At 37.8% G+C, this 15,366-nt stretch overlaps 1 protein-coding gene across 2 annotated transcripts; it reads right to left on the reverse strand.

Annotated features, from left to right (window-relative positions):
- Nucleotides 1-490: 490 nt before the first annotated feature.
- tm4sf21b (transmembrane 4 L six family member 21b) lies at nucleotides 491-10,257 on the reverse strand. 2 transcript variants are annotated; one of them, XM_084343720.1, is made up of 6 exons: nucleotides 10,215-10,257; nucleotides 4,551-4,640; nucleotides 3,731-3,796; nucleotides 2,691-2,842; nucleotides 2,364-2,550; nucleotides 491-857 (listed from the first exon to the last, which is right to left on the reverse strand). In XM_084343720.1, the coding sequence occupies exons 1-6, from the start codon at nucleotides 10,251-10,253 to the stop codon at nucleotides 855-857; spliced, it is 537 nt and encodes a 178-aa protein (XP_084199846.1). In that variant the 5' UTR covers nucleotides 10,254-10,257; the 3' UTR covers nucleotides 491-854. The 2 variants fall into 2 exon arrangements, with proteins under 2 accessions (XP_084199846.1, XP_084199845.1); XM_084343719.1 differs by lacking the exon at nucleotides 10,215-10,257 and adding an exon at nucleotides 5,932-5,999 and having other exon boundaries at nucleotides 4,551-4,747.
- Between the last annotated feature and the right edge of the window lie 5,109 nt (nucleotides 10,258-15,366).

Below are 15,366 nucleotides of genomic sequence, written 5' to 3' on the forward strand. Positions count from 1 at the left end.
ATAAAATGGTCATTTATGTCGGCTGTAAAATGTCAATCAGCAAAGAAACCAATGCCTTTAGTTGTCGATCTGAGCTCACAAACTATTAACCTACATTAGGCTACTTTGAAACGTGAAATGTGTAGGCTAATGAAACATTTTGCATACAGTCAAAAGTTACACTGCAGCCTCTTTGAATAAACAATCAGCCTAAATTACTGAAGTCTGTTATCGTCCTATCCCAAAGTGGCCCATAATATCTTGGCTATGGCCCTGAATGCAAGTTCTTCAAAGTTGTACCCATTTACTTCCACATTGTCTATGTGTCTAATTTGCTGTTAATTAATCCATTATAATTATTAAACTCAAAAGTTGATTAATTCAGATCATCATACTAGAATTTAGATGAGAGCTTGTGGGACAACTTTCTGATGTGGATGTCAGCATCTCTTTGATATCATTTGATCTGTCTTCAGAAACAACAATTTAATTTACCTTGTGTTCAGAGCTTTATTACAAAATATTTTTAAACATACACATGGAAACAGTCTTTCCATGTACAAAATATGATCAGTGTTACCAAAGAATCATGAAATAATTAAGAAAGCAGTATTAATCGATAATTCCAGTCATTCCTCACAAAAAATTTATAATAATGATGATTTGGAGCAAAAAGGGAAAACCAGAGGACACCTGATTAATGGGTAATCTGTATCCATTAGGACTCTTAATCTCTATTCCCTCACCCATTGGAGCAGCAGAATATGATAATGAGGATGATACAGGTAATGATGATGATTTTGCTAAAAGGGTTGATGGTGATGACGATCTTTGTCATTTCTTCTCCAAGATGTCATGGTGGGTTGTAGTTCAGTTTACTGATGAGAGAAGACAGAGAGAAAGAGGATTTTTCACATGCCTGGACCATCTCTCACTTAGGATTGAGTTTATGTGCTCAGTTTAAAGGGTTGCACCAACCAACAAAGTTTCAACCAAGTCATAAATTACAACTTAAATTTAACACCTAGCCCTCTGTAGGTATAGAGTCCTCAAAAAAGCAGTTGGCATGGCATATCAGTTTAAATTCAGAACAATTTGGAGGGTGAAGAGGAGCAATTTATGATAAAAAAAAAAAAAGTTCAGTCTTTGCCTAGTCAGACATGGCATAATTCCTGTAAGAGTAAACGAACTAATGTAACTAATGTATGTAATAAACTTTAGCTATTTTCAGTGATTAAGCCTCTTTGCTATTGCATAGCAAAAGATAACTGGGCATGTGAGACAACACGGTAACAAACACTTAATTTAGAATTGTGCTTTTCGTTGATTGGCCACAGGAAGTGAAAAGTTTGCTTTCTGCAACAATATATTGCCAAGTTTGGACTTTATGCCATGTAGTTAAGATTAACCTTATGCCTGCATGGTGCAACCAAACATCGACACAGCTTTAGTACCAAACTAACTAGTTTCAACGTATTGGTGAGTGTGGACTGACCACCCTAACTAAAATGCACAGAATGTAATTTCTGCCACCAGGGGCCTCTCAATCAACCTCTCAATGGTGTTTTTACTTTTTGGATAATAAGTAGATTTATCTTCTTTCATGTTTATCAGCCTGACAGCGGGGCGATCTGCGGAGCTGACCTTCATGACCTGAAGTCAAACAGACATTTGCCACCTTGACTTCCTTTATGACTCCATGACTCTATCCCAGAAGTTATAGCGACAGATGACCAAAAGAAATTCACGGTTATCCTAAACAAGATTACTTTACCTAGTTTGAAGAACCTGAGAACAGAAAAGTATGTGTGAAACTATACTCCAAACCACAGAGATTCAAGCTTAACATTTTCAGGAGCTAAAGAAAGAGAGCCTTCCTTCTGGTGACCAGCACAGACACACATACTATGTTTACCTGTTCAGACACACAGCTGTAATTTGAAAGGTGCTACCAAGCAGGACTATAGCAGTGTGGCTTGGGGTGCAATTTTCTTCCTGTGTGCATTGCTTTTTAGCTACTATACAGCTGTACTCTCTGGAATTGCCATTCTACTGGAGTATTTTGTGCTTTAGACAAATCTCCTAGCATGTATGCTACCCGAGGTAAAACCACATACAAATCATGTGGTGATTGTGCAGTTCAAAACTATGTCTTCATTTATTTTATGCAGCCTGTTACCACATTTTAACAGCCATACACCCTGCGGGTTTACATACAGTTGTGGTCAAAAGTTAACATACACTTGTAAAGAACATGTACTTTACGTGTTCTTTAAAAGTGTATGTAAACCTTGGACCACGACTTTACAAACATTTTTGCCTTTAGTTTATACAGTCTGTTATGTCTGTGGCATGCTGGACCCTTTGGTCTGCTCTGGTCTTACCTCTTTGCCGCCGCAGGTACCACAGATACATCCAAACAGTCCATTGACCATCTGGATGAGACAGAGGACGAGCTCCACACATGCTGCCACTAGCAGAGTGCTGAACAGCCCCACATTGAATTCCACCACATTTTCTGGTAGTATACACCATTTCCACATTTGCCTGTCAGTCAGGTAACTCCCATTACTGAAAATGTTTAAAATGAGAAGTGCAGTCATTTGTAAATAACAGAACGTATTAAGTATTGTTTTATAAATACAGCTCACATAACACTTTCAAGTTAAAAGATTAAATGTATGACATCTGTCCATAAAGACAGCCTGTACCTGTTAGCAAAAGGCGTCCCCCATTGTGGAATGAGGTCAAGTTGATTTTTCCAGAGGCACATTGGCCCATTCGCAAGGCCCAGTGAAGAAACACTCAGACTGTACACGGCACCCACCACACCAGCTGCTGCAAAACCAATGGACAGGAACATCTGCGGGGAACACACACACACAGACCTCGACACTGTAACCGACCAACTTTTTGGAGATAATCTGACATTTTTCATGTGGAGTCTAGCTCAACTATACTGTATGTCTAAGTCTTTGATGGTTTTTTCTTTTTTTCTTGAATTTTAAGTGTTTTTATTTATTATGTGGCTTGTTTTTTTGCAGCACTTTCTTCAATCCTTGAGTTTTCCCCTTTTAAAACCTAATAAAAACTTGACCTTGACCACATACTTATCATTACTGTTAGGCATTTCCGAAGACACACAGAGAAACTGATTTCCATTTATTTCACTGTAGTATGAAAATCAAATTGCAGAGATGCTTGAATTATGTAATCACAGTTAACATCTGAATTTATTGCTCTGATCAAAAGAAAAGCCTTTTTTGACACAACCATTGGGGGTCCCCAGAGTCAGAACCTTTCTAGCACTGACTGAATTAAAACTAATGCAACTTTGTATCTTAATATCTATTCTGAAATGTTTAAGAATACCAATTAGTTTTCTTCACAAAGAATAGTTTGCTTGACAGAACTCTTTCATCCACAAGATACTGTATCTTTTATACTTATCTATATTTGATATTTATTTGTCAAACTAAGAGCTGCTATCTATGTTTCATTGTTTTTGAAACAATGACGATAAACATCTATTCTATTCTATTCTATTCTATTCTATTCTATCAATATCAAGGTTTATTTAAAGTTGTCTTTTTACAACACTAAGTTGTTCTTAGAAACTAAGTAGCAAAAATTGCTAACTACAAACGTCAGTGTACTCTGTAGAACTGTTTGGTCCAAAATGTGCCTTCCATGGCAACAAAAGAACAGCAACATTTCAATCAGATGGTGTCCATATACTGTAAGTACTTACCCCACAACGGTTGGCACAGCACTTATTAGAACTGGTTAGATGAATGTGTATAGCAGGAATGAGGACCTGACGGCAGAAACAGAGAGAAGCAGAGGAAGGAAAAAAAGACAAGAGAGCAAATAAATAAGAGATTTGACATAGTTTTAGGGGGGGGGAAATGGAGAAAAAAAACTACTATTATTAATCAAGGAATAACACAACCTAGAAGCGATTTTTATCATCTAACCAAACAGTTTTAAGTGAACATATTACAGCCTGTTGCCTGCCATCAAATTAGTTTATGCATGCTCAATTATGCATCATATCCTGAACTACAAGCAAAGATTTAAAAAGAACAAACATTTTAAAGTAGACAGAACTGAAATGAATGCAAAGTTAATGAGATCAAAGAAAGCATGACACAAATGGATTAGGGTGGAGTGAAGTGAACGGGACTGAATTTAGAGGTACTCCAGCACCTTACATTTCCATAAACTTAGGGAACTAGCCAAGACAAATTAAAAAGGAATGACAAAATCATCGTTGCACAGTTTTGTTTTTTTAAACAATGGCAGCTTTAAGGCCATATGTGCGGATCAACAATTACTTAAAAACACCTGTTAAGTAGAGGCAAAGACTGGACAAAAAAGGATAATAATGTAATGCTGAGTAGAACTTCACAGAAGTGACTCTAATGTTGATGAGAAAGAGAACACAATGCAGATTAAGCCTGGACAAATTTACTCCCACTATTGTCATTACACTAATTGTTTATTTGACTAGTTTTAACCTTTTTTGAAGTCTTCATATTAATCAATTTAATCTCATAAAAAGTACTCACCATGATTCCTCCTCCTATGAAGCCTCCCATATATTTGACTTCTTGAGTGATTCGTTGCTTTCCTTGCCTGTCTGCCTCAGCATACTGTGTCTCAAAGTCAGGAAAAAAGAGCAAAATGTTGCAGATGATCGACACAGCAGCCAGGACATAGAGGGGAATGGCAACAAACTTTGAACATGCTCCAGTACACATGATGTCTGCAGATTGAAGAAAAGAAGTGCTATCAAAAACAGTAAAAAGTCAGTTCTCCTCCAACCAAAATATTCAGACACTCCCTACATTAACTGTCAACGTTTTCATCTGAGACACCTGTAAAAATGTGATGATTGTTAGCTATCACACATCAGGTGGAGCTTCATGCATTAGATGTCAGAGAAAGGGAAAAGCAGAACTGTTTATATACAAGGAGGTATATTAGGGGTATTGGAGGGTGGAGGGTATAAAGACAGAGCTACAAGAGATAAGGTTATACGGCCTGATTATCACCCCCTTTATGACCCAGACTTAATGTCTTGTGTGTGTGTATGTGTGCGTGTGTGTGGGTGTGGGTGTGGGTGTTTCCATTCCATGAAAGCCATAAAAGCCAGTGCAGTTATGTTTTTGAGCTTACAGCATAACCTCTTATTAAATACAAAGTAGAAAATCACAATTTATATATATAACAGTTTTTCTAACAATATTACAGATGTGAGTACTTTCCCCTTATTAGCACAAAATTATGAACAATATTTAAGCTTATGTTACGAATCCTTAAAGTTAATTTAAGGTGTGTTAAGACTTCAAATGTGAGTCGACATATAATAAGGAAGATAGAGGAGCAACAAAGGACATTGTCTGCATTCTGCAATAATAGTGAATAGTAATATGGCACTTTATCGTACAACATTCATAGTAATTCATTTATACATGTAGAACGATCAAGAAATCATCAATCAAGAGGATCATTTTACTGGGTTTTTTTTCTCCAAACACTATGAAGCTGCTGTTATCAGCTGTGTGCTGTTATCATAAATCCTGGTCCAGCAGAGCCAGGTCCACCCCACTCAGTCTCAGCCTCTGTGACTCCATATTCTTCCAACGGTCAATTAATTATTTCCCTTTAACCTTAACATGAGGTATCGTTTATCACAACACAATCACAGAACACTAATAAAAAAAGTGTGTGTGTGTGTGTGTGTGTGTGTGTGTGTGTGTGTGTGTGTGTGCGCCCGTGTGCATGTGTTTTATTATGATCTGATTACCTTATCATGGAGCTATACAAATGAGTGAGCATGTGGAAATGAACTCTGGACTGAGTACAGAGTCACAGTGATCCTGAAAACCTAACCATGTTATTGTATTTCGCCATGGTTTGCAGTCCTTTTAGTGTTGTATCCCTTACCCAGTTGGCGCTTCTAGGAGGAAAGTCACATCTGACACCAGAGACCATCTTCAACCAGAGACTAGAGTTACAATTTTCCCTTCATATACAGCCACTTGCTATTGTATGACTGAAGTAACATACTTTGATCATGTAATGCAGCTAAACCATATCCATGGCAACTGCACAAACTCCACTGACTTATTATTTAGTCACATTACTATTTTGAAGGTCATTTATAGAACTTTATACAATAGAAAAGAGTATATTAAAAAATAATTAACAGACTCTGGAGCTTAGACCTGAACATGTAACCACCAAATTTTTGCTTATTCACTTATTGAAGGTTTAGTACTCCTTGGTATAGAACTAATCATGGATCACAGATTTTCAAAAGATGAAAATGTTACAACCCATCTACTTGGAGGTACTCTGCACCACCCAATCTGAATTACAGAGCATCTTGGACCGCCATACTGTACAAAAGTAATATTGAAAACACCTGGACTTAGAACTCAAGTAACAGACAGCAACATCTGCAAAGCTAGTTTCTATATTTCACACACTTGGTCCTTTCAGAGTTCAACAGGTGCAGTGTTTCCACAATGGTCTGACCGACAGACAGACAGACAGACAGACAGACAGATTATTATTATTTTTTTTATCAGGGATCTCTGTGATGCTGATTTCCAGCCCCCTAACACGGTTCACCTGCTGCACCTTAGTTCCACTGATGTGACACGGTATTTATCTTTGCCTCCTTTTCTCTAAATCAACAATCAGCTCCTTGATTGTGCTAACGTTGAGCAGTGGATAGTTCTCTGTGCACCACCAAGATTTTTGATTTCTTCCCGATATGACCTGTCATCATTGTTTATAATGCTGCAGATGATGCTGGTGTTGTTCGCATACTTCACAATAGAGTCCTCTCAAACTAAGTTTAATATTTTCTAGAGAAATGGGGAACAAGATAACATCATCTAGTATGCAATAAACCTAGCCATTACAAGCTGTACCTTGCAAATTCCCATAACCCAATGAAAAACAGTCTTACTGTCAGTATTGCAAATATGGAAATGGAAAAGCTTGAATTCAACACTGATTGCAATATTACAGCCAGTGAAAAGTAGAAAGAATTAGCTATTTTTTAAAAACATATAAATGATTGAATAATATAACATCTTTAAAGTTTTACAGTTGTGCTCGTAAGTTAACATACCCTGGCAGAATTTGTGAAAAACTTTTCTTTCACTCATGGTTAGTGGTTGGGTGAAGCCATTTATTATCAAACAATTGTGTTTGCTCTTTTTAAATCATAATGACAACAGAAACAACCCAAATGACCCTGATCAAAAGTTTACATACCCTGGAGGTTTTGGCCTGATAACACAAACACAAGTTAACACACACAGGTTTAAATGGCTACTAAAGGTAACCATCCTCACCTGTGATCTGTTTGCTGGTAATCAGTGTGTGTGTCAGTCAGTGAGTTTCTGGACTCCTGACAGACCTCTGCATGTTTCATCCAATGCTGCACTGATGTTGCTGGATTCCGAGCCATGGGGAAAGCAAAAGAATTATCAAAGGATCTGTGGGAGAAGGTAGTTGAACTTTATAAAACAGGAAAAGGATATAAAAAGATATCCAAGGAATTGAGAATGCCAATCAGCAGTGTTCAAACTCTAATTAAGAAGTAGAAAATGAGGGATTCTGTTGAAACCAAGACACGGTCAGGTAGACCAACAAAAATTTCAGCCACAACTGCCAGGAAACTTGTTCGGGCTGCAAAGAAAAACCCACAAATAACTTCAGCTGACGTACAGGACTCACTGAAAAAAAGTGGTGTGGCTGTTTCAAGATGCACACTAAGGAGGCACTTAATGGGCTGGATGGTCAAGTCACCAGAAGAAAGCCATTACTACGCCAATGCCGCAAAAGAGCCCACTTACAATACGCCAAACAGCACAGAGACAAGCCTCTAAACTTTGGAGTGAGGGGACCAAAATTGAACTTTCTGGCCACAACCATAAACGCTACATTTGGAGAGGAGTCAACAAGGCCTATGATGAAAAGTACACCATTCCTACTGTGAAACAAGGAGGTGGATCACTGATGTTTTGGGGATGTGTGAGCTACAAAGGCACTGGGAACTTGGTCAAAATTGATGGCAAGATGAATGCAGCATGTTATCAGAAAATACTGGAGGAAAATTTGCACTCATCAACCCGGAAGCTGCGCATGGGACGTACTTGGACGTTCCAACATGACAATGATCCAAAACACAAGGCCAAGTCGACCTGTCGTTGGCTACAGCAGAAAAAAGTGAAGGTTCTTGAGTGGCCATCTCAGTCTCATGACCTCAATATCATTGAGCAACTCTGGGGAGATCTCAAACGTGCAGTTCATGCAAGACAGCCCAAGAATTTACAGGAACTGGAGGCTTTTTGCCAAGAACAATGGGCAGCTTTACCATCTGAGAAAATAAACTGCCTCATCCAACTACCACAAAAGACTTCAAGCTGTCATTGATGTTAACGGGGCAATACACGGTATTATACAATTCAGGACGGTATTAAGAACTAGGTTATGTAAACTTTTGATCAGGGTCATTTGGGTAGCTTGTTACACCTCGGTGAGGGGTGTCTTGTCTTGGGTTTTTTGTCTCGTGAACTTCCTGTTTTATTTTGAAAAGTAACTCTCCTCTCATTTCAGGTCACTTGCCCTTCCTCATGTGCCACCTGTCTGACGTCTCCCCTGATTCCTAATTGTTTCCACCTGTGCTCCCTCACCTGATGTGTCTTATAGTCTGCGTCTCCCTTTGTTCTGTGCCAGAGTGTCTTGTGTTCGTCCAGCACCCCAGCCCTATCCACAGCCCTGTTCATAGCCACGCTTCAAGTTTGTATTTCTTGCTTCCTCTTTAATGAGTGATTTTTTGTTTGTAATTGTTTTTTCTGAGATTCAAGTTAAAGTTTTACAGCCATTTGTTTGCCTCCGGTGAGTGCCTCCTTTTGTTTCATTAAGTGTTTTCATAGTCAGTCGTGAGTGTAGTTCTGTTTATAGCCTTTTCCTCCGGTTGGAGTGATTTTCTGTTCATAGTTTTTTATAGCCATTTGCGCCAGAGTAGTTTAGTTGTCAGCCTTTTTCTTTGCCTCCGCAGGAGTGATTTTCTGTTTTATTATCCTTTTTCTTTGAGGTCATTTTGCCTCGATTCTGTTCCGTTCGTTGTAACTTAGCCTACAGAGTAGAGATCTTGTCTCATAGCCTATTTGTTTAATCACTTTGTTAAAGTTCAAGTGAAGAAAACAAATTCTTGAATAAAGCCTGCTCCAATTGCTCTTAATCTGCTTCTGAGTCCTCCTTCCCTGTCCAGGCCTGACATAGCTTTTGTTGTCATTATGATATAAAAAGAGCAAACACAATTGTTTGATAATAAATGGCTTCACCCAACCACTTACCATGAGTGAAAGAAAAGTTTTTGTATTATCATTCATATTCTTTGAAAAATGGCCAAAAAATCACAAATTCTGCCAGGGTATGTAAACTTATGAGCACAACTGTGTGTATATGTATGTGTATATATATATATATATGCTCCACGTGCCTTACCTGGAATTGCCCCCCGGGGACAAATAATTGAATTATTAGTATTGAATATGCAATGAATACAAGCATTTTAACTTAAAAAACTGCCTCCCTAACTTGTACTTAACTAACTAATCAAGTGTAGGTGCAGCTGAGGCAGTGAGTATAACTTCAATGGTCAGATACGAAGCACTCTCGAACAGTGCCTGCACTTACACCTGACACAAAAAAAATATTTCTAGTTGAATGAATGTTGAATGCAGGTGTGGCAAATCAGTGCATGTTTTAGCATTAGCTCAACTTTAACTGAAATTTTATTTAGCTCAGTTAAATTCCTGGGCAGACAAGGAATGCCACTCAGGCGACACAGTCCTGTGGCACCTGATGCAGGAGAGAAGACACTCACTTCTGAAAGCTAGTAAATGGCTCTTACGCAGAGAGAATTGGATGTCAGATACAATCCAAAAAAAAAATACTTGAAATGTTTGCTCATGCTGTACAGCAAGAGATCATCTCTGAAACTCAACACTACTATTTCTTTGGATTCACAGCAGATGGAACAACAGACATTAGTGCATGAGAACAGTTCTCATGCTGTTCGCAATTTGAGGATGCATATGTGACAGCACAGAATGCATTTCTGGGAATTTAAAGTGCATGTGACTGATCAGCAAAAACACTATTGTCATGCATCAAAGACATTTTTCTCTGTTTAAACTTACCACTCGAAAGGCTACAAGGATATTGTTTTGGCGGTGCATCAAACATGTCTGGAAGTTTGAATGTTGTCCAAGCGAAACTTAAAGCAGAGTGTCCAGGCACCTTGTATGTCCACTGCAGTAACCACGCATTGGACCTTGTTCTGTAAGAGGTAGGGAGGGAAATGAAACTCATTGCAGAGATATTATATTTTGTCCAAGGAGTTTCTGGTGTCATCAGAGAATCATATAAATGCAAGGCTTTGTTCCAGTCTCTTTTTGGCTCAGATGAGGTTATGTGCAACTTTGCTGGGGCTATGCCTGACTTGATGGTGCATTCGCACCAGTGCCATTTCAAGAGTCATCACTGCATACATGGCACTCCTGCAGACCTTGAAAACATTGGAGCAAGATAAACAATGAGGGGTTAGACAAAGGCCAAGATTTCTGGATTGTACAAATTAGCCAAACAAGTGAGGAAATACTGTATTTGGGACTGCTGTGCAGTGAGTCTCTTTTTGGGCCTTCGGAGGCAGTGGCCATAGCCCTGGAGTGCATCCGGGTCCTTTGGCAATGGATGCAGACACTAAGGGAGGACAATTCTGTAAGGAAGCTCATGGACAAACTTAACAACTGTGCAGCCAGCAACAATCTTGAGATGTCCTCTACATCTAGAATAAATGGAACTCCGGCTCGCCTGCGTAACACCACAGAACCCGAATCTCTGCTGTTGGACACGGGGGAGGCTATAAAAAGGCAACGTGATGAAGAATTAGAGAATACTGGCTGTTGAAAAGCTGACACCAAATGCGCATTGCTGGCTGTTAAAACTTTAAATAATGCCAAAAATATTTGAAAAATGTGGAGTATTGTTAGATTTGTTGAAAGGCTAATGCTAAATGTGCATTGCTGGCTTTAAAATCTTTAAATAATGCCCAGAATATATGAAAATTGTGAATTATTTTGACGTTTATTGAAAAGCTAATGGCAAACTGAAATGGTGGCTTTAAAGTCCTAATACTACGTTCCTGCAGTAGTGGAGGCTGCACTTTCTTGGCGGCAGTTTCAGGACCCTAGTTTAACTCTACTTTTTGTTGTAGTTTCTAAGGTTTATTCCACACAAATAATACTCTGTGACTCATGATGCATAATTTTAAAGGTTGATGCCACCCAAATAATACTTTCTGACTCATTATTTATAGTTTTAAAGGCTGATTCCGCCCAGATAATACTTTCTTCAAAGTCCAAATACTACTTTGCCTTGCAAATTCCCCTTGGTTGCAGAGACTTGCAATTTGTATATTAGCAGAATTGGCTAATTAAACTGGGGGGAAAAAATGAATGTACAGACGATACCTCCACGTAAAAAGTGCCCTGAGAGACAAACAGAGACTTCTGTTATGATTTAGTGTAATATAAATAGAACTGACTTGACTAGATCTCAACCAGATATTGTAAAGGTTAGAAAAAGGCAAGACACAAGGGTGACTCTGGGGACAGATTAAAGATATATATTGGACACAAACATCCAATTAACAATACTAAGGCACAAACAGATTGTCTGCTGAATTCAGTCCTCTATTTTCCAGTCCATCAGGCCTCAACAACTATGAGAGCAAGGGAGAAAAAAACAAATAGAATTTTTTTCTCTTCATCTTCTGTCCAGGATTGAGCTTAGTCTCTGAAATTACTTCATATAGGCCATACATTAACATGACAGACTCAAACATGTGGTTATATGTAATGTAATGTAGACCTGCAAAATAAGCTACAGTACTGTATATAATACCTGTGAAAAAATGCCTGGACACTGCCTGGTAACATGTATTGCGGGGTAAAAAGGCAGGTTTAGATTACAGTTTAAGATTATCTAAAATATATAAAAATGGTAGAATAACGAGTATTAAACAAGCATTTACACTGACACTTACTCTATCTATCTATCTATGCAAAGCATGTGAATATTTTTTTAATTTAACTCTTTATGAACATTAAAAAGTGGTCCATATGGTCACGGCCTGTTAGTCAGTGGTCCGTGGTTCTTGTGGTCTGGACCAGAGTTGTCAGTGGATATGGTTAACACTTCCTCTGTTTTATCTAGCCATTAAGGTGTTGTTTTTGTTAATCTGGACAAATAAACACCACCAATCATGTTTTGTCTATGATGTTGATTAGGCCAACAATATACTATTATTGTTGTTAGCCCACAGGATGGATGGATCTGTCCGTAAGTAACAGTCCTGAATTGTATAAAATTGTTGTGTAAGTTTTTTGACTCAGCAGATTTGGTCACATTTTCAGAAGAACTATAATATATTAATCATTGAACCAAACTTCATGAATGTTTTTTGTGACAGAGTAGTATGTCTTCAACTCATTCCATCACAGAAAAATGAGAGCTGTTTTTGACCATGTCTGTATACACCTGCACTATTTAATAAATCACTTGTAAATTAAATACACTACGATACTATTGATCATGCCTATTCTTATTGTTGAAACACAGTCCAGTTCATATCCATCCAACCATCTACAATTCTGTTTGTATATCGCAGTGGACACTACTGAAACAGGGATTGTGTCAAACCTGACTTGAACTATGTTCTTAGAAACTAAACGGTCTGCTCGTTTGTACTATATAAGGATTTATCTCATACTGTAGTCAAGTATCTCAGTGCGTGTCCATACAATGATAGAACCAAGCACAAACAGGAGATATTTATATAACAGCACTATTGGCTTAAGTGAAGATCAAAGTTTTCTGTCTCACCAATAAAACCTTATTAACGTATCTGTCATACTGTTATGTAATATGTTTTGGCTGTCATTGTGGAAACACTGCATCTGTTGAACTCTGAAAGGGCAGGTTTACAGAATATTGAAAGGAGCTTTGCAGATGTTGCTGCCTGTTACTTGAAATTTCAGAAAGTCAAGGTGTTTTCAATATTATTTTTGTACAATATCACCATATTGTACAAAAATAATATGATGCTCTGTATTTCACATTGGGTTGTGCTGGGGACTTCCAAGTAGATGGTTTTTAATGTTTTCATCTTTTAAAAATCTTTTTGAGACCCATGGTTAATTTTATACCAAGGAGTGCTAGACCTTCAATAAGTTAATAAGCAATATTGAGGCTGTTAATTATTAGTTGATATACTCTTTTATTCTGTATGAAGTTCAATTCATGACCTTGGACATAGTAGTGTGACATAATGACAGAATAAGTCATTGTCCTTATCAGAGCATGAGCTGCAGGGCTGTCCATAGGAAAGCATGTGAGTATCTTTAAGTTAAATGTCAATGAACATGGAAAAGTCTTACGGTCTGTGTTCTCCGGACCAGCTGGTCACTGGCATTGTCCTTGTATGCCAGTGTCTATTGTGTCACTAGTGTCTAGTGCCTATTTTGGATGGACTATTGATCAGTGCACTTAAGGATGTCCCTTTACAGGAGTCCTGTTCTATCCAAATCAATTCTGAGGTCTTATTATCATTTTCTTCACCAAGCTATATTACAAGTATCTAGTAATTGTGCTCAAAGTTTAAAACAATTAAACATTTTAAACTGGTTCTAAAATGGAATAATGACATATGAATATAGTGGAATCCGGGAGTCATACGTCATCCTCCAATAGGGGTTATAAAAGCAGAATGGCTCCTTTGTGCGTAGTGTGTGAGTGGTTGAGCAAGAGAAGAAGAGATAGCTCCAGTGATTGCCTTAGGGGCAGACTGGTGTTAGCAACAGGAGCAGAGGGTAAAGTTTATCAGAAAAGTTGTCTAGCAGTATTGGGCAAGTTACTTTCAAAATGTAATATATAACATATTGCTAGTTACTTTCATTTTAAAGTAATATATTATGTTACAATATAACTGTCTGTGTAGACTAATAAATTACTTATTACACTACTTTTAGATACTTTCAACAAAATGCCCAGATAACCTATATGGAACAATAAAATAGCCTAGATCTTTTTAAATGAACAAATGGCCTTGGACACAGGGATGAGCAGACAGACAAAGGATCAAAGGCTGATATATTATGAGATAGGAATGCTATTTTGAATTGCAGGCTTTGTCATATGTAACACAATAGACCTATACTTTCTATAATGCAGCCCAGGGGTAGGCAACCTTTGGCATGCATGCTCCCATTGGCATGCACGACCTTTACCAGTGGCAAACTAGCAATAAGTCAACAAAATAGTTTTTGGAGAAAAGTGCCCTCTTGCCAAATTACCTCTCTCACAGCTATTGTCAGTTGTGCAGCCTGTTACTTATGGCAGTTGATTATACATAGGCTATATGTCATACATTTGTTTGTTATGTTTTCTTTTCTTTTGTGAAGCACTTTGTAGCTCTGTTAAGAAAAGTGCTATACATAAAACCGTATTATTATTATCATTATTATTATTATATGATTATAATGTCCTGATTATGGGCTAAAAATGTTTTTGTTTAAATTGCCATATTGATGAGATAAAATAACAGGTCCGTTGGATTTAAAATTTGATGTGGTGTCATAATTAAACTTAATGTGAACCTTAAGGTTGATATGGCACACTGATTAACTGATACAATTTTAAAATGGCACTTCATATCAGAAAGGTTGCCAAACCCTGATGTAGCCTATAATGACATGACAAGACAAAAATCACTTTTCCTACGCTGTTTTATTTTAGTCCACAGGACAAGGACTGCATGGGCATATGTGATTCAAGAATGTAAATTCAGGTGCGCTCTAAGGATTATGCTTCATCATTAGGCTACGAAATACAGCTCATTTCAGTCACACAGAGACTGAACAAATAATTTATAGGCTTGACTATATTAAACATATGCATAGCCGATAGTATTGATATGGTAATGCACTGTGTGGATGAGTTCTTAAAAAAACAACAATAAATGCTTCACTTCGGTCAGAAACATGGATTGTAGTATGTTACATGACATAACTGTAGTAATATATTACTGAAATATTATTAGTTGCACGTTATATTAATCCGTTACCGCTAAAAAAGAAAGATATTACTGTAACGTCACCCCAACCACTGTTGTCTAGTGGCTGTAAATTTACAGTAGCTACAGGTTACAGTTTGACCATGAATAAACTCTGCAGCTCCTCAATACCCAAGAATAACTTCTGTGCGAGTGACAGCTAGCACTATCCCTGCGAA

The sequence above is a fragment of the Pagrus pagrus genome (genome assembly GCF_965226575.1).
Source record: "Pagrus pagrus genome assembly, chromosome: 22".
In the NCBI taxonomy this organism is placed as follows: domain Eukaryota; kingdom Metazoa; phylum Chordata; class Actinopteri; order Spariformes; family Sparidae; genus Pagrus; species Pagrus pagrus.

What these genes read in the sequence shown, in the direction of transcription:
- tm4sf21b (XM_084343719.1), bottom strand. Translation starts at nt 4,742, where the DNA reads ATGTGTACTGGAGCATGTTCAAAGTTTGTTGCCATTCCCCTCTATGTC. An exon ending in TCATAGGAGGAGGAATCATG is followed by an intron (nt 3,797 to 4,550) that starts GTGAGTACTTTT and finishes TTCTGCCGTCAG; the next exon opens with GTCCTCATTCCTGCTATACA. An exon ending in GCTGTGCCAACCGTTGTGGG is followed by an intron (nt 2,843 to 3,730) that starts GTAAGTACTTAC and finishes TGTTCCCCGCAG; the next exon opens with ATGTTCCTGTCCATTGGTTT.